The sequence below is a fragment of the Poromitra crassiceps genome (genome assembly GCF_964638095.1).
Source record: "Poromitra crassiceps genome assembly, chromosome: 22".
NCBI lineage: Eukaryota > Metazoa > Chordata > Actinopteri > Beryciformes > Melamphaidae > Poromitra > Poromitra crassiceps.
In genome coordinates this window covers 8,013,450-8,037,738 of record NC_139647.1, presented here as the reverse complement: position 1 = coordinate 8,037,738, position 24,289 = coordinate 8,013,450, and the positions used below count along the sequence as shown (strand labels likewise).

Below are 24,289 nucleotides of genomic sequence, written 5' to 3'. Positions count from 1 at the left end.
TAAACAACTCCTTTTGCTGGGAATCTGCTGTAATTGGTTACTTTCACGGCACAAATATTATTCCCACACTGACTGCACATAGCAAATCCATTGCTCCTGGGCTCATGGCAACATGTAAATATGTATACTAAGCATATGGGCAAACATCTATAATCACTCTATTGATTAGACATATGGGCTGTCCTGTAAATATCAATAGTATCGAAAGTAATTAGTTACGTTACTCGTTACATTACTATATTACTTTCGTTATCCCCCTTCCGCAAATGTGATGTATGACCTGTTTAGCGAGCTGAATCCACTTTATTGGCGTTCTGTCAACGTGGTTGTCTCATAGCCAGACCTATATAACACTTTGTTTACCACTGTGCCAGCACTTGAAGTTACTTGGATTAGTAATATAATTACTGCTTTGGAAATTGTACTCCCTCACACTACTAGTTACTGGGGAAATGAATACAATCACAGTAACTACTACTACTACTACTGCCCAACACTGCCTTGAACCAGCCACCACAGTCATACAATAACATTTGTAAAAGTGGGTGTGACAGCAAGGCAGGCTATCCATGAAGTTGGCCTATCGTGTTGCTGATCTGAGATAATCTGGTTTCCTTAGCAATAATGCTAGGTGATGTGTCTTATATTAAGAAAAGTTCTTTGGGTAGGGATCAAAGCACTTATGTTCTAATACTTGATAATATGAACCTGATGTCAAACTTATAGTGCTGACAAACTTGTGTCCTCAATCCAAAATGTGTATGACAGCGCCATCTGCTGCAGCAATTATATATGAGAGAGAGAGAGAGAGAGATTAAATGGGAGTTGAACATCAGAGCTCTCACCAAGAAGGCACAATAGAGGATGTACTTTCTTTGGCAGCTGAGGAGGTTCAAGGTGCCAAAGGCAACATTGGTACTTTTCTACACCTCCACCGTCAAGTCCATCCTCACCTCCTCACCTCAAAAAAAGGACGATAAACGTTAATGGTAAGCGTTCTACCAGGCGAGCCACCGAAGGGCTGTGTGAAGTGTGTGGACAATTCAGTATAGAATAGGGTTTGGTCCATGGTCCATTGTTGCTGCCACAGATTCAGGTTTGATTGGCTGGGCTGTGAGCAAGAGTCATTCAATTTGTAACCTCAGCAGGGAGGGATTCATGACATCACTTATGAGGTTACAATCTCTATGCATAAGTGACATCATCAGTTGACATCAGTTCACTGCCATCTTCTGTGATCATAACAGTGATATTGGTCTTTGCTAATGATATTTTGGTCTTAGCTTATGATTTGATGCATGCATCACAGAAAGGACCGGGGTGGAGATTCGAACCCATGACCTTGCTGTGAGGCGACAGTGCTAACCACTGAGTGTGTGCTCTCTCTCTCTCTCACACACACTCACTCGCTCACACACACACACACACACACACACACACACGCACGCACACACACACACACACCAGCTAATATAATGATCCAGTGTTACCAAGAAAAGGTGAATGTGTGGTAATTAGCAGTAACATTTATCATGTAGAAGGCCTGCTGTTTCCGCTTATCCAACTGGATTATAGCGGCCTGATAATCGGGCCCGGTACAACACACACACACAACAACCGGGCCTGGTTGTTGGGTTAGGGTTCTGGGCATTGTTGTTCTTGTTGGTTCTGGGCTTTGTTGTTGTTTTTCTGGGCATTGTTGGTTCTGGGCATTGTTGCTGTTGGTTGTTTTGAGTTGTTGTTGGTTCTGGGTGGTGTTGCTGTTAAAACGTGACGCAAATCGTGACTGGCAGACACCGCCGATTGACCCGTCCGCCTAGGCAGTTTTATCATAAAGGATAGGATATCAAAAAGTAAGAGGAAGAAATTAACCAACCACCCAGGATGGTTTGCTCTAATCATCAAAGTTGTGTTCTAAAAGCAAGTTTGCAGCCCAGTTCTCGTTCCTCTCACAAGCCAAGTAGACTTGTATAACAAGTGTCTCTGGGAAACCTAAGGCCTTTAGCCTCTCAATGGCCTCCTTCTCCTGCTGCGTGACCTGGATATAATTGACGTGACTTCCACCGGGTGCATCAGCTGCTACCCCTCCTGCTCCCCCTGCACCCCAACCTCCGCCAACCTCCAGCGCCGTGTCCGGATTGGGCTCATTGAGCATCTGGATGAACTGCTCCTGGTGGTTACTAATCTCTTGCAGGAGCCCGGGGTCCTGCCTGCCGATCTCCTGCAGCAGGGCAGGGAGCAGCGCTGGGTTCTGTTGGATCATCTGTCTCATCGTGTGGAACTGGGCCTGGTTTCTTAAGAAGCTCAGAGGGTTCTCACCTGTGGAACTTTGGGAGGAGACAGCGTTGGCCGGGACGATTATACCGGCTGTGGGCACAGTTGCTGGGATGCCTGTGAGCAGGTACTCCACGGCTAGGTCTGGGTTGTTGAAGCTGGCTCTGAGAGCGGCCACCACCTGCTCTCTCTCGTAGCCCATCGACATCATCTCTGTCACTATGGTGTCATACGACTGGCCCATGACCACAGCCGGAATTGCTTCATCGACTAAGTTTGTGTTTGTTGAGGCTTCGCAGGTTCCGATAGGGGCAGAAGCTGGGTCAGCAGTTGACGGGTGCCTCTCCTCTGGCTCGGCGTCTGTGGGTGCGACCTCTGGTGGAGTGTCGGGAACGGACACTGAGGCTGTGGGACCTACTGTAGTGCTGGAGGCCAAAGTGGCAGTTGAAGACTGGGCTCCACAGCCTTCAACAGCTTCTGTTGGGGCCACTTTAGGCTTCGACACCATGAGGACCACAAAGCTCTTCTCATCAATGTTGTATTCCTTGAGGATTGTGTCATTGTTGAGAATTTTACCAGCATATATCAGTCTCTGTCCGGCGATTGGAAAACTGTACTTCCCCTTCTCATGTTCAATCTTTTCTTTTAATGTATTTACCGTCTCCTCTGCATCGATGTCAATTCTAAACATTTGCTGTTGTAATGTTTTCAAAGTTATCTGCATTTTGGCAACTGAGTTTTCTTCCCTGTCTCTGCTCAAATGCTGTGGATTCAAGTTGAATGAATCTTTGTCCGTCGCCATCACGGTGCTACTTACAGCCTCTGCAGGGAAGGATTTCTGACATCACTGATGATGTCACAATGTCTATGACATCATCAATGTCGGTCATAAACTCAATGATATCGCTATGTATTCACCTTATGTTGCCCCTGCCCACTTTTCCCCCTCCGTGTCAGACGCAATTGTTTGTTCTTCGGGGCCGGTTGCATTGTAAACATCAATAAACTGTAAACTATGAATGAAGTTTGGCAACATTCAGCAGCTACACTGCGGCGAGTGTGGCCAACTTCAGTTACATGCTCATAGCGTTACTGCTGCGGGGAGCCGATGGCTGTACCCGGTCGGCAACGTTAGTTACAAAAGCATGTTGACAGTGTTTTCTCACTGCCAGTAGGGGTTGACAGATACTTGCTAGTCCGACACAGCCAGCGCTCCTCACTGCTCGGTGAAAATTTCCAAATATGCATTCTGATAAACTGGTCACATATTTGGAATGTTACGTTCTCATCTGATGTCATGCCCCAGCCCAAAGTGTCAATTGGTGGCCAGAGCGATGATGTCTGTCATCATTGTCGAGTGGTGGTCAGTGGTGATTGATGATGTCATAATAGTAAACAAGCAATCCATCAACTGAGCATGCAAAAGCCCCAAACTGATGATGTCATATCCACTGATGATGTCATCCCCCACAATCATTGAGTGATGTGACTGATGATGTCATGTCCCACAATCATTGAGTTGGCCAGTGGTGACTGATGATGTCATAGACACTGTGACATTATCAGTGATGTCATATACATTGTGACATCATCAATGATGTCATATACTATGTCATTAGTGATGTCACTTAAGCAATTGTGATGTCATCAGTGATTTATGAGAGACACTGATCTGACCTGGGTGTGATTTTTTTTTACTTTAGCCTCCGCTCTCGTTCTCACACCATCTTTGTCATCACCATTGAGTGCGTGGATGGGGAGAATCATATCCGAGTGGGCAAGCTGAACCTGGTAGATTTTGGCGGTAGCGAAAGGCAAACCAAGACTGGTGCTCAGGGGGAGCGGCTCAAAGAAGCCACCAAGATCAATCTCTCACGCTCCGCTTTGGAGAACATCATTTCTGCTCTGGTGGACGGCCGGAGAGCTCACATCCCCTACCGAGACTCTAAACCCGTCTTCTGCAGGACTCTGGGGGGCAACGCCCGCACTGTCATGGTGGCCAACATCAGCCCAGCATCCTACAACGTGGAGCAGACTCTGATCACGCTGCGCTACTCCAACAGGGCCAAGAACATCAAGCCGGGCATCAACGAGGACCCCAAAGACGCGCTGCTCAGGGTGGCGATCGACAGGCTGACGGAGCAGCTCCAAAAGTGCTCAGGGAAGAAGAAGGGGAGGCAAGGGAGGAGGAGGCGCGAAGGGGAGGATGAGGAGGATGTGGAGGAAGGCAAGACAAGGGGGACTCAACACTCTAAACTCACCCTGCAGGACTCTCTGGGGGGCAACGCCCACACTGTCATGGTGGCCAACATCGACTCAACGTCCTACAACGTGGAGGAGACTCTGACCACGCTGTGCTACTCCAACAGGGCCAAGAACATCAAGAACAAACCGCGCATCGAGGACCCCAAAGACGCGCTCCTCAGGGAGTGTCAGGAGGAGATCGCCAGGCTGAAGGAGCAGCTCCAAAAGCGCTCAGGGAAGAAGAAGAAGAAGAAGAGGCAAGGGAGCATGAGGCGGCAGCAGGAGAAGCTTGAGAGAGAGACGAAGGCCATCATGGAGGATCACAGACTGGTGACTGAGGAGAAACTCCGGCTGCTGAGGGAGAATGAGAAGAAAATGGAAGAGTTGAAGAGGGAGAGAGAGGCTGGAGAGATGCTCGCTGCCAAAGTCAAATCAATGGAGAGCAACCTCCTAGTAGGAGGAAAGAACATTGTGGATCACACCAATGAGCAACAGAGAATCCTGCAGCACAGGAAACAGGAAATTGCTGAACAGAAATGGCGAGAGCGTGAGATGCAGCAGCAGGTGGAGTCTTGTGATGAGGAGACTCTGAAGCTGAAGGAGACCTACAGCTCTCTGCAGCAAGAGGCCAACATCAAAACCAATAAGCTGAAAAAGCTCTTTGCCAAACTGAAGGCAGTGAAGTCGGAGATACATGACGTCGAGGAGGCGCACATCAACAAGCGTCAGGAGCTGGAGCAGACCCAGAACGAGCTCACCAAGGAGCTCAAACTCAGGCATCTGATCATCGAGAACTTCATTCCCCTGGAGGAGAAGAACAAGATAGTCAACAGTGCCTTCATTGATGAGGACAACCACTGGAAAATGAAGCCCATCACACGTATAGAGGACAACCATCAGATGATGAGCAGGCCGTCAGCGGTGGGCTACAGGAGGCCTCTCAGTCACCACGCACGCATCGCCATGATCATGAGGCCTGACATCAGATACAAGGCTGAAAACATCCTGATGCTGGAGATGGACCTGCCGGCTCAGACCACCAAGGACTATGAGGAACCGGTCATCGCCCCCACTTTGGCGGCAGCTCTGGAGGATGCGCTCAGGGACGAGGACGAGATCCAGGTGGACGCCTCTGGGTTCCACAGCAGCCTGGGACCAACGCTGCCGGTCCGTACCAGCAGCAGCCTCAAGAAATCTAGGTCTGGTCGACCGAGAACAGGCAAGAAGTCGAGCACCCTGACCTCTCCGTACAGCCCCTCCAGTCCTGGATCCTTGCTTTACCTTTACCTGTGTGGGGATTGAAGGCATGCTTTGAACCCCCCTTGATGAACTGCAGTATCTACAATGCACTACTTCCTCATATCTTCCTAGATTTGTGTTGCTTGCTGGAGGTTGTAGTCCTTTCTTAAGTGGGAACTTGGGGCGAGGTGTGTGTGTGTGTGTGTGTGTGTCTATAAGTTGCTATCTCTCCAGAATGTGGACTGTTAGGTTTACATCATACTGTGTCGTCTCTTTTCCCCATGGTTGGACTTCTGTAACTGTTAGAGTTGAGCTTTAAGGTCTGTTTCTTTGTCTTAGATAAGTGAACCTGTCTGGTTGTAAGTGTAGCCTACAGGTACAGGCTGGACAGCGAAGCACACTACAGACTTAGCCTCTGTCACGACTTGAGTTGCTGTAATCAGTAGATGCTGTTCTTCCTGGGGCACACAAGACGGAGGTGGGGAACGATGGGAGAGAGCTCAACACATAACACCCGCTAAGGTTCCAGGTTGCACATATTGCAGTTGGCGGAGGAGACACACACAGCTAGGGTAGGTAGGACCCTCTCAGGAATGCATTTTTGACATTGAAATGTAAACATTTTACTTAGGCCTACCTACAAACACGCTGAATAAGACATTTCACAAAACCATTTCGCTTGGTGCCCTGTGTGTGCTCTCAATCTCATTTCAAAATGGCCTCTAAGCAAAGGTTTTCTGTCAAGGAGGTTTTGTCACAGCTCTTTGTGACTTCAAAACAAACAATTTGATTATTATGGGGGATTTGGGGGCTTTGGTAAATAAATAAGACATGCATTTGCGTTCATAGCAATAATATGATCAGACGCAGGTAGCAAGAGGGCGTGACTTTGGCTTCACAAAAATAGTCGGGACTTTGCCAGCGGGGGGCGCTAACTAGCTATCCACACGCCTCTCCTACGTCACGAGGGCCGGGCCACGGCTGGCAGTGGATAGCAGCAGCATCGCCTGTGTAAACTACCCAAACCCTAGTTACAACCCGACTCCAGCTCAAGGTAAAGTTTGTTCCTCTGCTTATATTTTTGACAGTTAAGGCTAGCCCCCCGCCCCCACCACCACCACTTTGTAACAATGACAGGGTTGAAAATGGGTCATGCTCGTTCCTATCCAGTTGACGTTAGCTAGTTAACGATAGCGCCTTAAGATTAGCGTCAGCTAGCAACACAGCTTCCCCATATCCATGAGCCTCTCGTGGTGGATAGTTAGCTAACGTAACATTAGATAGCTAACGTTACATACAACTGATATGCTATTGTTGTTTGAGCTTATGTTGCCAAATAAGCCATGGCTCTGAGCCTGGCTAGTCACTGTCCCTTACAGGAGTATCCCTTGCTAGTAATAGCTATATAGCTAGTTACGTTAATGTGGATGCGTTAACTAGACTGGAGTAGCCGTGCTAACGTTACGGCTCAATGTCACGGTTGTCTAGATTAGCTTGATCGGTGTGGTGATCTGGGCATCAGTGACCCAGCCCCCGTGTGTGTCTGTTGTGTTACATGCATTTTGTAGAAAGGCACTGTTCTCTAAGTTGTCAATGCCATGATATCAGCAATATCCCGTTGAATGCTCAGAGAGGTAGAAGCTGATCCCCAGCCCAGCTGTCACAAATGCACCTGTACTTCGAGAAATCAACAAGGGGAGAATCATTTAGAAAATGGCTCTTGCAATATTCCTGGAAAACAAGTGGACATCGGTGCTAGGATTACTGCAAGAATGTAAGCCTTTACGTGCTGCAGACTAGATGCGTTTTGAGTGGAGTCTTGAGTTCACTATGGCTTTACATGCTCCAAAACTCATGACAGTGGTAAACAAAGCTAGCTCTGGCCTGTTTTGCTCCACCACAGACGTGTGTGTGTGTGTGTGTGTGTGTGTGTGTGTGTGTGTGCTTGAAATAGAAAGGTCTATGTTGAATGGTCTTCTGAGAGTTTATTTTTAAGAGCAAACCGAAGGTCAGAGGTCAGTGAGACAGTGAGTCACTGACAACGAGCTTGTTTGCAAGACAGGTGGCTAATGTTTTCCAATAATGGTGGGTGTGTGTTAACCTGTTTTACTATTCACTTTCAAAGCCCCCCCCCCCTTTTTTTTAACTTAGTTTAGTTTTTAGTTATGATGGACACTGTCTCTACAGGAATTGTTAACATGCCAGCTGCCATGCAACTAACGAATGCAAGCCTTTTTGTAGATACTGTACTTTCTTGGCGTAGTTCTAGTTCCTATTTTTTAACCATGCATTTTCCTCTTTTGCAAGAGTGTCTTGTGGTTGGTTATCTTGTGGTTGCAGGGCACTGCTATAGCGAGATAGCTCCATCTTTGCTTTACTGTCAGTGTCAGATAGAATAGAAGTTGAAGTCAATTCCACCATACACACACTAGGGTAGGGATGAGCCGATTTGCGATCAAAACGAATATATCGCCAATTGGCTTTTCTACTGTAAACTTAGAGATGTTTCTGGCAGAGCTCCGTTAATCAGCACGAGTGAGGGAGGGGGAAGCCATGCTTAATGTTACAGCACTCCTCTGCTCTCTCGTCTCCCTCTCCAGGTTCCTCAATGAGAAAGTCAGCCAGTATATTAAAAGTATGTCTTCCGCCGCGGGCTTTCAAGATTAAATATAACGTTAACCTTAAATTGGAATAGGTCTCTTACCAAAAATAATAATAATAAATAAAATAATGGCCAATCAATAGATTATGGCGATTTGATCGTCTAATCGCCCATCTCTAATGACCACGATTGGACAATATGAAAATAGGGATGATTAACATCCCTAATACACACACCTGCTCCTAGTTCTAGCTTCCCTTGCATCTAAACTAGCCTAATATGAGTTAACAGTTGTTCAAAAAGTTCAATTACCCCAACCGCTTGTTTGTCCTTGAAATTTGAATCATTGTTTTTATGATAGCGGAATTAGCGCTGTTGCCTAAACATTCATCACTTTGTGTTTGCAGTGGTTGCATGCGTTCGTTTATGTGCTTCTATATTTAAAGCTTCTGTAATGCAAGGGGGGAGACAGGGATAAGAGTGAATAGGAAGAAAGAGAGTGGTAGCTGTAGCCTCGTCACCTCTTAAAATACTCTACATACTTAGATAATACAGGGGTTTGTGGGCCTGTCAGCATTCAGCACTCCAACAGATCTTAGCGCAAGAGGACAAACAGTTCCCCTAACCCCTTTCCACCAACTGGAACCTCTAGTGCTGCTGGTTCCGGTGCCGATTCGCAGTTGGTTCACTTGCGAACCTTCTAAGGACCACGATCATAGATCCACGTCATCACGTCACTGTCATTACGTATGTCTGTATACGTCTCTCCGCTTTCCCAGCAACACTAGCGCCAACTTCGAGCACAACAATCTAAATGGCGAACTACGTCTCTTTGCGGCCGTAGGCTGTAAAAAAAAAAAGATGGACGTAGTAGCCACCGTGATGTCACCCATTTGTATGTGGACCACTGGACAGGCAACCTGTCAATCACGCCTAGGACTCTCTTTTGGATCCAGCCTCAAGTGGCCATTCAAGGAACTACAGTTTTTGGTACTTCCCGAATTGGCCTCAATTTTGACAACCGGCGCTCCCCCCGTTGTTTACAGCTTTAATGGCAATTTCCTTGGTCTTGTTGGTTTTGGTTGGTCATGATAATGCTGCCCTCCAGGTTCCTGGCTGGTTCGGCTGTCAAAACGCAAAGTACTGGTTCAAGATTGGGCACCGGCTCCAAAACTGGCCCTCAAACTGCCTTGGTCGAAAAGGGGGTAGTTCCCCTCAATTTCCCATGACTTGTCTACTCCCCTACAGTACAGATTGACAGTACCCTGTGCCACTCCACTCTCTCTGGTCCCTCCCAGGTCTCCATGGTGACTGTTCACTGACTCGATGGGGTGCAGGCAGGCGACAGAGTGATGGTCTGAGGACTCGCAGTCACGGAGGTGCTTGCGCGGGGAATGTTGCGCTGGTCGGTGCACCTAGAAGGAGGGCCGCGGCGAGTCAACCATGCTGCTGTGGCGGTGGGGCACAAGGTGTACTCCTTTGGAGGCTACTGCTCCGGCGAGGACTACGAGACACTGCGTCAGATTGACGTGCATGTCTTCAACTCAGGTATGTGTGGTGAATGAAATGCTGTGTCTGGGTTTTCCCGCTGGTCGAGGGAATTCCTGGAAAGTCAGGGCCATTTAGACTAGTGGTGTATTCCAGACAGGGAGAGTCAGGGTATTGATCAGTTCTCTGGGAGAAGGGATTTTAAAACGTCTTTTACACATTCATTGCATTAGATGGTGGTTTCCCACCAGTTTTCTTCAGCAAGCCCAACTGTCGTGTTTGGCAGACTGTCCCTTTACAACTTAAAAACACTACTAACAACATTACTAACTTAAAAACGGCATTGACAAACCAGGAAGCAACCATTTTTAGGTCATGGGGAATGTACCGTCATCAGGGCCACAGCAGCCACCCCGTGTATTGCATTCAACAGCAGCGTATGTTCTTAGAAAACCAGTTTTTCGTTTTAACCGTACAGTCATTATCCTCTAGGTGTGTTTTTTTCTTGTTGAAATAATTATTACTCTTTAGGCGAAAAGGCGTTCTCTTTGAACGTCCTTTTCATGCTTTGTCTGTCATGACGTACTGTGGGAACAATGTTTGTTATTCAAAAGCTGAGGTGAGGATAGGAGGCCGTGTGTCCCAGCTGAAGTCTTCTCAATGTCTGTTAAACCTCCACCACCACAACAACAACAACAACAACAACCCATCTTAAAGATTTCCATCGCCAGGTGTAAAACATCTCGCGGTCTTTTTTTGTTCTTATTTTTTTTTATTGACCTCAAACACAGGTGTTTTCTTCAAGTAGCTATCGTACTGCTCTGGAGTATTTGCTGCTCCCCTTTCTGCTGCTTCACCCATTTCCTTGTTTCCCTCCATGTGGTCAGCCACCTGTACTTAGGGCTTTACAACTTCCTCCAGTCACGTTAGCCTGCCTGCTCTTACTGCCCTGCCATGAAAAGATCAGTGGAACTATACTTACCTAGATAACGATGCCTTCACTTGATTGAAATGGAAATGTCACCACCAGAGCGCTATTGTCTCGATGTTGATCTTGTCGTCACTCGTCTTTGATGTTCATCAAAGTAGTTCTCAACATTTTTCACATGAAGGACCCCTAAACTGACAAAAATTAAACCAGGACCCCCATTTGATAGGATTTTGTCCCACGGTCCCCCATATGATGATAAGATTGATGCTTTTAGATGTTTTATTACAGAAAGTGTATAAAACCCATGACCAAAATAGTCATTGTGTTACTTATGAATGGAATTATAGCGAAAATAGATTACCCCCCTTTTGGCTGGGAACCCCCTGGAACCCCCTCAAGGACCCCTGGGGGTCCCCGGACCCCCATTTGACAACCACTGGTTTAAGATGCATTTGATTTCTTTACTTGGCTATTGTTGCTAGACTGATCCTTCCTCTGCTTTCCCCAGCCCCTGAAATTAATATCTTCAAATTCATTTTTCCCCCGTGAAGTTTCTCCATTAAATATTTGACCCAGGCCGTACATGTTGGTTTTTCAGGTTCTAAGACTGCATTCCATTTAAACTGGGAGCGAAGGATTTCACGGTTGAGTGACGTTCCTTTTAAACAGTCGGGGAAAACCAGCCAGGGTTAGCTCTAGACAGGCTATTGTTAGCAATGACAGTTGATAACAACGCATTTTGCGGCATTTTGCGCATACAAAACACTGCAGCAACATGTCCTTTTTCTGGTATTGTTTTCATCGCCACATAGAGAAAAAAAAATCTCAGAAGATAGTTTATTATTATAGGCGGTTAGTCGCAGGTAGTCTGTAGAGATGTATTGAATTCATATACACCTTTTTCAAATATTTTGAATCACAGTGTCTCTGCGCTGGATGAAGTTGCCCCCGGTGAGGACCGCAGGACGGGAACACGCCCCCCGCGAGGTGCCGTACATGCGCTACGGCCACACCGCCGTGCTGCTGGAAGATATCATCTACATCTGGGGCGGGCGTAACGACACCGAAGGGGCCTGCAATGTGCTCTATGCCTTCGATGTCAGTAAGTCGACATGCTTTGATCCCATACGGATAGCAATGGTTTCGGCTTGTATTCCATTTATAAAGTGTTAGATGCACCTGTTTGAAGATCGGGCTGCTCTGGCAAGAGGGGAGGTCGCGGTTTCCAGTGTTGGCAGCTGCAACACCTGCCCGTATGCACGACACTTTTCCATTGCACACGATGAGTTTACAAGAATGCCTTGAATTAATGCGAACGATTTGCGCTCCACAGACACCCACAAATGGTTCACGCCCAAGATTTCGGGGACGGTTCCCGGGGCGAGGGATGGCCATTCGGCCTGTGTCCTGGGAAAGGCCATGTATATCTTTGGAGGATATGAGCAGCTGGTGAGTCTCTCCACCCGCTTTTTCACGTCAAGACTTGCTCTCTGAGATTTTTGAAAATATGGTTGAACTCCTCCTGTTGTGCTGCTCTTCCTCAGGCTGACTGCTTCTCCAACGACATCCACAAGCTGGACACCACCACCATGGTCTGGTCTTTAATTAATGCCAGGGTGAGTTATGAGTGAGTGATCCCCCTGATTCATCTCTCTGAATATCTCTCCATTATCTGTGTTGCGTTGAAGCTTCAAGTCAATATATAGACGGTTTTCACAGAACTGTCAGTCCTGCTCTGCTTCTCTTCTCTTTTCTTTTTTTTTTTCTGTCCACAGCAAACACTGCAACAGGAAGTGAGCTGGGGTTCAATTTAGAATGTTTTTGTTGTCAAGTTAAAACCGTCAATCTCACTACTATAAAAAGGCGGGCTTCGGCGCGGCGCAGCGCGATCGGTCAGCACGTGAAGGCGAGTGAGCGAGGCATGCGAGGCACCCACCCTAGAAATGAGCATGCAAAGCGTGCAATATTTCTAGTATATATAATGAAGTGTCCAGTGGCTCCTGATGCACTGGACACAAATGCACTGTCCGGTAATCCAGCTCCCTGGTAGATGGCCAAGTACCAAAAGTGTCTCAGGAGAAGACTAGCTGTCATCTAGGCGTCAGCTAATGGGGGTCCTTTTTAATAAACAATAAACAGAGGAGTATATACCCGACCCTTTATGGAAAGTTATCTGTTTGTCTCCAGCAAGCTTGCACCCTTGATGAACTCCGCTAAAAGTATACTTTTAGACTTACCAGAACACATGGTGGTAAATTAGAGCCCGCTCTCTGTATTGATTTTGGAAGAAGTACAGATGATATCCTCATTCCATCAGTACCCAGTTCTAATTCATAACTCGTAACATGTTGTCATCAAGCAGACTACAGAGGGTTGGCTGTTGATGATTTAGCTCTCCGCGTGAGTAGCTACACCCTGTTATGTTGTTATGCCTGATTAGATTTTGTTGGTCAAAGTTCAAGGTCACTGTGATCTCACGCCCGCCCGTCCCATGCTCGCTCACACCATGTCTATCTCAGCCAATGACACAAGAAGAACCGTCTGGGAAAAACACGTCGGGACACGACCGACTACAAAAAGAAACCCACCCCCGGAACCCGTCAATGACAATCAACTCCCCGACAAACTCGACACCTTCTATGGGAGATTTGAACAGTCACAAGCCCCACCCCCCTCACTCCGCCCTCCCCCCTCCATTTTTTTTTACATCCAGGAGGAAGAGGTGAGGAACACATTCAGACAGGAGACAGTACTCCATTACCCAGGAAGACTAGCTGTCATCTAGGTGTCGGCTAATGGAGATCCCTATAATAAACAAATAAACTGTACTGGAGAACTGGCCCTCATCTTCACCAGCATTTTTAACACCTCCCTCTGCCAATGTTCAGTGGCCAACTGTTTCAAACAATCCACCATCACCCCCCCCCAACCGCCAAAAACCAACAACATCTCCTGCTCTTACATCCGTGGCCAAGTCAACTATCAAAGGATTGACATCAGCTCTTTAGTGAGGGGACACCTATCGTCTAGATTAGGCTTCTGTAGTGACGTGAGCAGCCTCTTTCTGCCCTTTCTCAAGATGGCGTTGCCCAGCTCGACAGACAGCATGACTGTTAGCCTATTTTTGTTTGTTAGGGATCCTTTCTGTTCTGTCTTCGAGGTACCCCCAAACATTGCCTCAAGTGCCATAAAGGCCCAATTTATGCTCAATTTTCATACGAAAATGAATGCGTCCGTTTCAATCGGCGTAACCGTCACTGCCCAGCCCACATACTTCCATGCATCTTTCACCTTGGTATCATGTTAAGCAAGACATACACTAGTGGGCAGGAGAGAGTCAAATGTGTGTGTGTGTGTGTGTGTGTGTGTGTGTGTGTGTGTGTGTGTGTGTGTGTGTGTGTGTGTGTGTGCGTGTGTGTGTGTGTGGGGGGGTGCTACTCTGTTTAATCCGTATCCGTAAGCTTTCAGGAAACGTGCAAAATTATGCACAAAATTAATGTCCCTATACGTATCCATATTTAACGTTGATCGTAATTGCGCCTTAAAGTTGAATGGCCACACGACTGCACCTTGGTGGGATTGAAGCTATTTGTGCTGTATGAGTTTGGACAGATGTGGATGTAGAGTGCAGCTTGACCTGTTGGCGGAGGCATACAGCCGTGAGGTGGTTATTTCTACTTTAGTTTAGTTTTGCATGTTCTTCGACTCCCATTCTTCTTCTTCTTCTTCCCTGTAGATGAACTGAACCCCATGTGTTTCTGTAGCAAGTGGCTTTTTACGGGGTGGGGTTTCTGGCCCCACGGCAATGACCCTGAAGTCAAACATGTCTGAATTGACACAGGAATGCCACACATTCCTCCTGCAACACCAGGCCTACCTGCTGTGCTGTTTCGCTCCAAACCTGTTCGTCAGTTTGTGAATAGCAGTAGACTGCAGGGATGGGCAACTTTGATGATAGAGGGCCACACAAAAAATGTCCTCGCTACCAGAGGGCCAGATGTAACCGTGCACTTCCACCAGTAGTCTACTGTAACACCATCACTCCCAATTATAGCTACTAATTGATGAAAAGGGCTGGTAATACAATTTTATTATACCAACATTTATATTTTTCATATTCAAATTTAGTAATTCTTCCATTCAGATGACACCAGAAACTTTGCTCTAGCTTTAAAACAGCCCGCTACAGCAATTTGATGGGGGTGCATCACCCAAATATGTCATATTAATCAGATGAGTAATGTTGCATGTGCAATGTGCATCCTGGATATAGTTTGTTACAATAGCGTTAGTTCAAATGCTAAGATTAAACAATGTGGATGGACAATGCTAACGCCATTAGCGCCATGTTCTGGAGTGTACAGTAAAATAAAAACAGATTTGGGTGGTCTAGCCTAACCAAAAACATCCGCCATTTGCCAGTTGCCCACCCCTGAGAGTTAGTTGCAAAGTTTACTTTTCCAAATTTTCTCGAAACCTGCCAGTCCTTTGGGGTTTTCTTTGTCCTAAATCTAGTACCTATAGTAATATTAAACATTTAATTTTCATCAGGTTGGTCATTACTGAGGAGGCATTTTGCTGTCTCTTGCCCTTTGGATAATGAAGTGCTAATATTATTTGCATTATTTTGGCCGTAGAAAATGTTCTATTTCTGCCCCTGTATCATTTATAACTCCAGAGCCTGCTTTCCTCAGTAAAACCCCAGGAGGATAATGACAACACATTGTGGAGCTTGGAGGCATGTGAAAAAGGCTTTGTCATGGCTAGAGGCCAGCTCAATGCAAACGAGCTAGAGAGGCTTGCCTTCACAAGATGCGCGTTCATTCTCTCAAAATGGAAACATTCTATATTCAAATTCAGCCGCTTTCTTTGTTTTTAATAAAACGGATTTTGTGGCTATCCAAAAATAACCTGTGGAAGTTTCAGGTACTTTGGACCAGTGAAAGATGTTATATTGGTTATCAATGTTATTATTACTATTACACTACTGCTTTTTCTTCCTTGTGAAAAATAGCTTTTTTCGAGATACAAGCAGATGCAAGCAAATATACAACACGTCGCACTTCTGCCCTGACAGTGACGTGTTGTATATTCGCTCTGTATTCATGCTTCTGTAGTACCCCACCAAGGCCAATGTTGGTAACATTATTCTTCAGAAATGTGTCAAAACCCCACCGAATTATCTCCAGTACCTACTGTTTTTGATTTTGATTTATTTTGTTTTATTGGTGATAACACAAAAGCAAATAGTTTGGATAGTTGTTCAGATGCTTTCGGTACTGTCCCACATAATTTCAGCATTGATGTGTGCTCTTGTGTTGCATAACTGGGTCCACTAGGTGGCACTGTTTATCTGAAGTTGCTTGTTACTGGGTATGAAACCAGTGCATCAACATTATTGGTGAATGGCAAACCTAGAAAGTTTGAAAACATGGTTAATGAAGCAGTGGTTTTCTAGGGTGAAGTTCAGGCTATGGAAGAAGGCAGTCAATATACATGTACAAACTATGTTTGCGTCTTGTCTATCTCTCAACTGAAATTCTCAACCTGTGAAGTGTGTCAAGTCCAGTGTGCTCTTCTCTTTAGGGCACGCCGGCACGCTGGAGGGATTTCCACTCGGCCACCATCATCGGGACAAAGATGTTTGTGTTTGGGGGGCGAGCGGACCGCTTCGGTCCCTTCCACTCCAACAACGAGATCTACTGCAACAAGATCAAAGTGTTTGACACAGAGACCAACTCCTGGCTGAGCAGCCCGTCAGCACAGCCACTGCCAGACGGACGCAGGAGTCATTCAGCCTGTGAGATACGCACGCGCACACACACACACACACACACACACACACACACACACACACACACACACACACACGCGCGCGCACATACACACGCGCACACACACACACACACACACACACACACACACACACACGCGCGCGCGCGCGCACATACACACGCGCACACACACACACACACACACACACACACGCGCGCGCGCGCACATACACACGCGCACACACACACGCGCGCACACACACACACACACATACACACACACACACACACACACACACACACACACACCAACCACACCAAAATACATGTTGTGCTTCAGCTACCTCTTTTCCTTCCAAAAAGACTGATTATGTGCATTTTGGATTAATATTTCATCGTGTGGTGAGTACCCCGAAGCACAACATGTATTTTGCCGCCGTGAGATGTGTGTTTTGGCAGATTTTTAACAGCTGTACCATTAGCCTCCATTCTCTGGCGATACTAACTAACTTCACGACTGTAGCTCACTGTAAACTGTGCGGACAGTGCCGGTAAGGCATGGTGTATCTTGGTTATGTGAGGGGGGATGTGGCAAATGAGCTAAAAAAGTGGAGTATCCCTTTAAATGCCTTGGAGGAGCAAGTGCAGGAGAGTCCAAGTGTGGCAGAGCTGGAGACTTGATACAATTGCATATAGCTGGAGAAGCCGTTTCAGATAATATGCCGGTTCAGAGACTGTTTCAGCAGAGCTATCCTCTGTGCAAAATGATAAGACGTGCTTTTTCTAGCATTCAGCAGGTGCTACTTGATAAATCACTTCCACTGCCAATTTCCATAAATCCCTCCCTTTATTTTGTGTCCCAGCCTCGGAACACCTACAAATACCTAATTAATGCAATTAGACCAAATCGCAAAAAGAATGACATGCATGCATAGGATTAACTTTGCAGTGCAAAACCTTAATAAATGTCTAATGGCCTATCGACCGTTTATTTACACATTTAGTTTCAAGAACAATCTGTTCTTTGTTCTTGCAATCGTGTTAATGTCAATAAACAGTGTTCAGTCAGTAGCCTACCCTATGTTGTCTTTGTTCCAATAACAAATGTGTGCTTGCCAAATGCCGACCAATATTGCTGCTGCAAAGTGGAACTCTTAATGACAACACCGGAATAATGAGAGACATTTAGACTACGGTATAAAGAATATACCACTACAGGAATAAATATATTTGTTATGGTGTTTTACCGCGATGGTTTGAATGGCTTCGCTAATTCATGCACTAAGGATAAAAATACCACAGCGCAGCTCAAGTGTACAAGCAACTGCTTTAGTGTCCCAGTGTCACCTTTTCCCCATTTCATTCTCAAACATGGCTTGTTTGTGTCCATTGTGAAAGCCGGGCAGTGGCCTTCACAGATCTCCAGCAAGTTGCTACCAGTTCCTGTTGTTTTCCGTGTCGTGCGAGTATAATATTAGAATATAGTTGACTTAAGTAGAATATTCATTCTACAGGGATGACTGATTGATGACTACAATGACCGGTTAACCCATTGATACCTGATGCAGCATTTGTGTGCGTATCCCTTTAAGACCGCGAACCGCGTTAACGCGGTTCGCGGTCTTAAAGGGATACGCACACAAATGAAGGATATACACGCAAACGCTGCATCAGGTAATCAATGGGTTAAAACAAGCCAAGCCAATTCAGTCGGTCGGTTCGTGTGATTCTATTTTCTATCCTGAGAATGTCATTGATCTTCATGATGGACCAAACAAATGTGTTTTTGTGTTCCCTTCTGTTTCAAGTTGCCTACAACGGAGAGCTGTACATATTTGGAGGCTACAACGCCCGTCTGGACCGCCACTTCAACGATCTCTGGAAATTTAATCCAGGTGATTCACCACCACTTAACTCGGTCCATTTCAGGTTTGGCAGAGTGCTTATGTAGCAGTGAAACGGGCCTGGCATTGCTGTTAATTGTGTCTTTCCTGGTTGTGTTGTTCCTTGGTCCATGTATCATCATTTTGTTTTTGGCCCAGCTGTCATCATGACTGTGTTTACCTCTGTGGAGGAAGTGTAGCACTGGCGGTGCTGCTGGCTCGGCCTGACCCAATTTCCTCCTCGGTTCTTCTGGAGAGAGTCATGCAGGCAGTCCTCTCCTCCCTCTTTGCATCACTGTCAGTGATCGTGGTTGGCTGCTTCCTATTAGTTATGCAGAGTATGAATGAAATGCAGATCCCCCATCTCATTCACCAGAGATAATTAATTAATAATGCACAGATAATTTTTTTACAATGTTTCTATCTCTAGAGTCTCTTTGATCGGGACTGGAACATATAGCCTAGCTCTAGCTTGAAGTCCACTGCATTCGCTGTCGGCAGTAAACTAGCTAGGGATGCACAATATATCTGCAATCACATCGGTATTAGTTGGATCGTAGTCATTTTTGGATCGTAGTAATTTTTTTATATATCAGTATCGGTCCGATGAGCAAAATAACAGCAATGTTAATATCGGTTATCGAAGAAACAACGTGGTAAATCTTATCATTTATGGGCTTTTCCAAATGTTTGGAAATAAAAGAAAAACATTACTTTTACAAATCCACAGTGTTTACATGTTTTTTCGGTATGCACAAATTTGATTATTATCATAGAAAACTTGTTTTTATGCACATCATATCGACATCTGTAAATATCGGTAATCGGCCATAACGGCAATGCTAGTATCGTATCGGTATTCACCCAAAATGTCATCCCTAAAACTAGCAATAGACCGTGCCCTATTTTCTCCCACCTCCCGCCTGTCTCCGTGATGGTTGCTGCCATGCTAGTACAGAAAACTGCAAGTGCTGCATGTTGCACCACCTACCATGCAGACATGCACAGTGATGTTCAAACACACCATCTCACAGCACAACACTTAGCTTAGTGCCACTGATCTCTGTCTTGTCCAGTTTCTAGCTTATCAGAGGGTTTTTATGCATGAAGTACTAGGCAACACCTTTTCTATCCAGCTGAAGAGGTTTGTACTGGTTGAACCTGACACTTAACCATCAACCATGCAAACCTGCATTTGGCTGTCCACTAGATGGCAGCACCTCTATTGCGCTCAACAAAGACTGAATGGCTTGTTGCTATAGAGATGTAATGATGCCATTGGCTCTGAGAGTGGAGCGACACAGTTCATCCGTATATGGACCGACACAGTGCTTCAGCATCGTCACTCCAACAGAGAAGGGGAGAGTTTTTTTTTTTCTATTTCTGAAGTGCAAACTTTTGTGTAGGAAAAAAAGCAACTCTTCTATTTTCAAAGCCTGCAGCACTCCCTCTTGTCATTCCCCTTTTGCTGATTCCCTCAGCCTTGGATTTGTGGCTAAATATACAGTAGAGTGATGCTGAATGAACTGCAAGCACAATGGAGAGCGCAAGCAGGGTTACAGTATCTAACGTTAGAGTAACTGGCTGAGGATTTGTGTAGCTGCAGCCATGTAGCCCATCCTGATCAAACGTTGCAATGTGTGGGGGAGCGGCTATCAAATTAATCTGATTAATAAGTCGAGTCTAACTAAAGTAAGACACTATGAAACATTCGGTTATGTGCACCTAGTTATGATTTTTCTAACCACGCAAACAAGATTTGTCGATTTAGTCCCAGCCACTGCCGACAACATTGGCAGTTCAACATATACTGTACACCCCTCTGTCCAAAGAGGTCAGCTGGGTGCATGTGTGACCCTGGGAGAATGTGAAATGTTGAATGCTGTGGTCTACTTATTACTTTTGTCATCCTCCTCCCCCCACCGAACATTATTTGGTGACTATTACAGATTTGACTTGGTCTCTGTGTGAATGCTCATTATTATCTGTGTCTTGTGTGTACGCACTACAGAAGCCTTCTCCTGGAAGAAGGTAGAACCCAATGGAAAAGGTCCGTGTCCACGGAGAAGACAGTGCTGCTGCATGGTGGGAGATCGCATCATCCTCTTTGGAGGAACCAGGTGAGGCAGAGTAGTGTATATGAACAAAATACCGCAACTTGAAATGGCGTTTTTCTCTACACCTCAATTAAAAAGGATATCAACTGTCTGTATCTACATGGATTGGTGGATCCCCCCCCGTAGGTAATTAGGGCAATTACCTAATAAAAAAAATCAGGCTCTGTCAGGTCACCCGCATAAGGTGCTCTTTACACTTCCTGAAAGTTTCAGCCCGAACGCCCGTAAAACGGCTTAGCTTTGGCCGGACAAGATTCTGCTCACACACACACACACACACACATGGACACTTCTCATTCCGGCTCCGTCAGGTCACCCGCACGGGGGGAAGTATCTGGTGGGATTCGATCTCAGTCAACAGGGGGTCTTCAGCACCACAGTATTTATGAGCTGTGTATTTTTTTCTTCTTTCACTATGAAATATAAACATTTAATATGCATCCCAAAATAAAGGCTCTAGGATGGAATCTATATTGCTTCACCCTAAGAACCCTAAAAACGTATGTCTAGATTGAGCGAGAGAAGATGGAGCGAGGAAATGTTACCTTTTCTTCTTCTTTTTTGCAGACCCTTAAAAGTCTTATCTTTTGATTGTGTTGATTGTGGTCATAATAGCGGTGTCTGTATGAAGCGCAGGCTCAGAAGACGAACAACATCCTGTGTAGTTTAGCGGTGTATGGAGAAAAGAACGACCCTTCCATTGGGGGGAGACTCCGGCCCCTGTAGACGGCAGTCTGTGATGGTCCCCTCATTGGCTGTGAGACGGTGGGGGTTAGTAGCTAGTAAGGTGCCACACAGGCCCTGGTGACAGTCTCCTGATAGACCAGTAGCCGGGAGAGTAATGAGGTAGCCACCAGCGTTAGCATGGTCCGGAGTGGGTCCGAGACCTGGGCTAGTGTTATCAGCGATGCTGTGTTATCAGCCAAACCCCACTGGGATAACCTGATAGTGGGGATCGGGAGGCTGCGGATAAGAGTCCTCGTAGCCCCAGTATGTCTACTGGCCCCCGAAGACATGGAGGCCCCCGGGCCCTCCTTACTGGAGTAGACTTCTACCACTCTGCTGTCCACTACAGCACCAGGAGCAACATACTGTAATACACAAGATCTCTGAAGCTCAGCTGGAGATGTTCTGCATTGGTACCCTAATGAGTCCTCCTGATGTAGCATCAGTCATGCCTAATCATTATGCAGCAGTGTGTGTTTATATATATATATATATATATATATATATATATATATATATATATATATATATATATATATATATATATATATATATATACATATCTTTACTGTGAGGGTGCATATAATGAATATTAATCAATGGAAAGATAATAGAAAATTTATAGTAGATCCTAATTTTAGGGCCCCTAAGGCCACCTTGTCAGTGCCCTGCTACCAGCCTGCTACTGTCGGTTGCTTTAAAAGCAGGAGCGGTCTCAGTTTAATGTAGCCTGCCCCCTGCAAGGGATGTGTTATTGGCTCATTTTAACACACATTTCACAATAATCTCTCTCCCTAAAAAAAATTGCGAGGCAGAAGGCCAAAATGGCCTTGCCCCTAAAATGACGAATTCCCCATCCTGGTGTACGGTAGTGCAAACATTAATCTGCTATCTCCTCTTACACACCTCTGTAGATGGATTAAAAATGCCACTTTTAACATTAAAATCACACAAGAGATCACATTAATTCTGTTGCTCCTAAGTAGCTGTCAAGAGTCAATTATTGGTATTGTATTGGGGAAGGAGAGACAGATTTGTTTATAGTGATGGAGAGCTAAAGCCGATGCTTAGTCCTGAAGATTGTTACGCGTTGTTAGGTTTCTCGCTGGGATTAGTCCAGGATTGCCTTTCGGGGAGTCATGATTTCCTGTCCTGACTCTGAGCAGATAGGGCTGGGGAGTGTCATTGGTTCTCAGTGGGATTGATGATGGTGGGTGTTGGCCGAGCAGAGGAAGAAATCGAACACCACACAACATCTCAGAGTCCCACTGAGCTCCACATCCTGTCTAAGCGGCTCAGACCAGGGGGGGGAAAAGGGAACATTGGCAGATTTCTCAAAAACAAATTTTAATCACAAATGTCTTTCCCGGGCCTCTTAAGAGCATGTGCATTCCGGTGCACGATCATTCATACACAGTACACCTGCATAAATATATTGTAATTGGGTTCTTTTTGACATTCATTTTGGGTTTGTGTGATTGATGATGAGGCGGTTTGTTTGTTTGTTTGTTTTGTAAGGGCAATTTGGATTTTTTTAATAAATTTTTCATTTTTTCTTGTCCAGCATTATTTAGTATGTTTTCTTGTCCAGCAGTCTTTGTGTCACTGTGGCTGTGTCAAGACGTTTCCTGTCACTGTACAAATTAACCCATTGATACCTGATGCAGCATTTGCGTGTATATCCCTCATTTGTGTGCGTATCCCGTTAACGCGGTTCGCGGTCTTAAAGGGATACGCACACAAATGCTGCATCAGGTATCAATGGGTTAAGAGCACGATCCCTACTACCGGGCGTCTCTGAACAAGTTGACCACACAAGTTCTGTTGACCTGACCAGTAGGGGTGGGACAAAATATCGATACCCACGTTATCGCGATATTTCCACCCGCGATACGTTATCGATACACTGGCGCCAAGTATCGATATGTTTATTAATTTTTTTTTTTTTTTTTTTTTTTTTTTTTTTTTAATAAACAGGCTAAAATAGTATGCTGTGTGTGGTAGTTGAAACATAGTTTCAAGTTGACTTTATTTATGTTTGTAGTTGAAACAAAAACATAACTACTGTAGGCTACATGAATGGAAATGTTTGATCATTAATATCTACTTTTAGAAATTATATAGGTAGGTAGGTAGGTTATATAGGTTTTCTTGTTTTAATAGTAATAATAAAAAGACTTAATGTGTAACTTTTCCTCCGTGGTATCGAAAATGGTATGAGTGAGTGAGTGAACTCAGAGAGTTCATGTCAATTCTGCTAATAAATGCATAATACATGATTTTTTGCCTTCAGAGGTATTTTTTTCACTTGTTACACAGGTATCGTGATGTATCGTCTTCCAATATATCGCAGTATCGCAGTATCGCAGTATCGTGATATATCGTTATCGAGGGCCAAGTATCGTGACGATATCGTATCGTGAGCTACTCAGCGATTCCCACCCCTACTGACCAGCACCGGACTGTTGTTGTTTACATGAGCACACGTAAGCCTCTTACACACAGGAAGTCCCATAAGCACGTGCTGCATACACACATAGTGGAGACACACAAACACAAACGCACACCAAGCACCTTGTTATCACACCCATTTGTTTACTTGTGCATTCTCCTATACACATCGCATCCAAAACTATATAGTTTTTACTTTACTGGTGTCTTTTCAGTGGTGAGGTGACTATCTTAGTACCTTCATAGCCAATTGATTGAGTGTCCTGTGTTTATTTTTGCATGACTTAACAACTTAGGGGCAATTAGCAGGGCTAAAAACTGTTGTGCATCTGTCTCAATTAAATTGACAAATGCTTGCGCAGGCCATCATGAATTACTTGCTGGACACCTTGCTTGTATTCTTTGCGGCGCTCTTCATTTCGCCGGGTCTGCCGAGGAAATGGCGTTCAAATTTATGGTCAACCTCTTGTTTTCCTGGGAAGGTTGTCCTCTCACATTGATCCAAAGCAGATCCCCTCTGTTGATATGTATTCCCACTTTGTGATATTTACTTTAGCTGC

The 24,289-nt window shown here is 45.4% G+C and overlaps 1 protein-coding gene and 2 pseudogenes across 4 annotated transcripts in view; 2 read left to right on the top strand and 1 right to left on the bottom strand.

The window, feature by feature from the left end:
• Nucleotides 1-1,894: 1,894 nt before the first annotated feature.
• LOC310796034 (UV excision repair protein RAD23 homolog B pseudogene) lies at nt 1,895-2,998 on the bottom strand (annotated as a pseudogene). The gene has a single exon. The product of its transcript is annotated as a UV excision repair protein RAD23 homolog B pseudogene (transcript).
• A 613-nt stretch (nt 2,999-3,611) lies between these two features.
• On the top strand, nt 3,612-5,820 carry LOC310796136 (kinesin-like protein KIF3B pseudogene; annotated as a pseudogene). The gene is made up of 3 exons: nt 3,612-3,637; nt 3,978-4,269; nt 4,543-5,820. The product of its transcript is annotated as a kinesin-like protein KIF3B pseudogene (transcript).
• Nucleotides 5,821-6,736: 916 nt separating this feature from the next.
• Nucleotides 6,737-24,289, top strand: part of klhdc3 (kelch domain containing 3) — a 43,000-nt gene continuing 25,447 nt past the window's right edge. The window contains exons 1-8 of one of the 2 annotated variants that reach the window (XM_083658352.1): nt 6,737-6,811; nt 9,658-9,907; nt 11,701-11,880; nt 12,112-12,227; nt 12,323-12,394; nt 16,365-16,578; nt 18,361-18,447; nt 20,447-20,555. In XM_083658352.1, the coding sequence (XP_083514478.1) occupies nt 9,754-9,907; nt 11,701-11,880; nt 12,112-12,227; nt 12,323-12,394; nt 16,365-16,578; nt 18,361-18,447; nt 20,447-20,555 (932 nt within the window). In that variant the 5' untranslated portion in view covers nt 6,737-6,811; nt 9,658-9,753. Of the gene's footprint in view, nt 6,812-9,612; nt 9,908-11,700; nt 11,881-12,111; nt 12,228-12,322; nt 12,395-16,364; nt 16,579-18,360; nt 18,448-20,446; nt 20,556-24,289 lie in introns of both variants that reach the window. The other variant, XM_083658353.1, reaches the window with a different exon arrangement.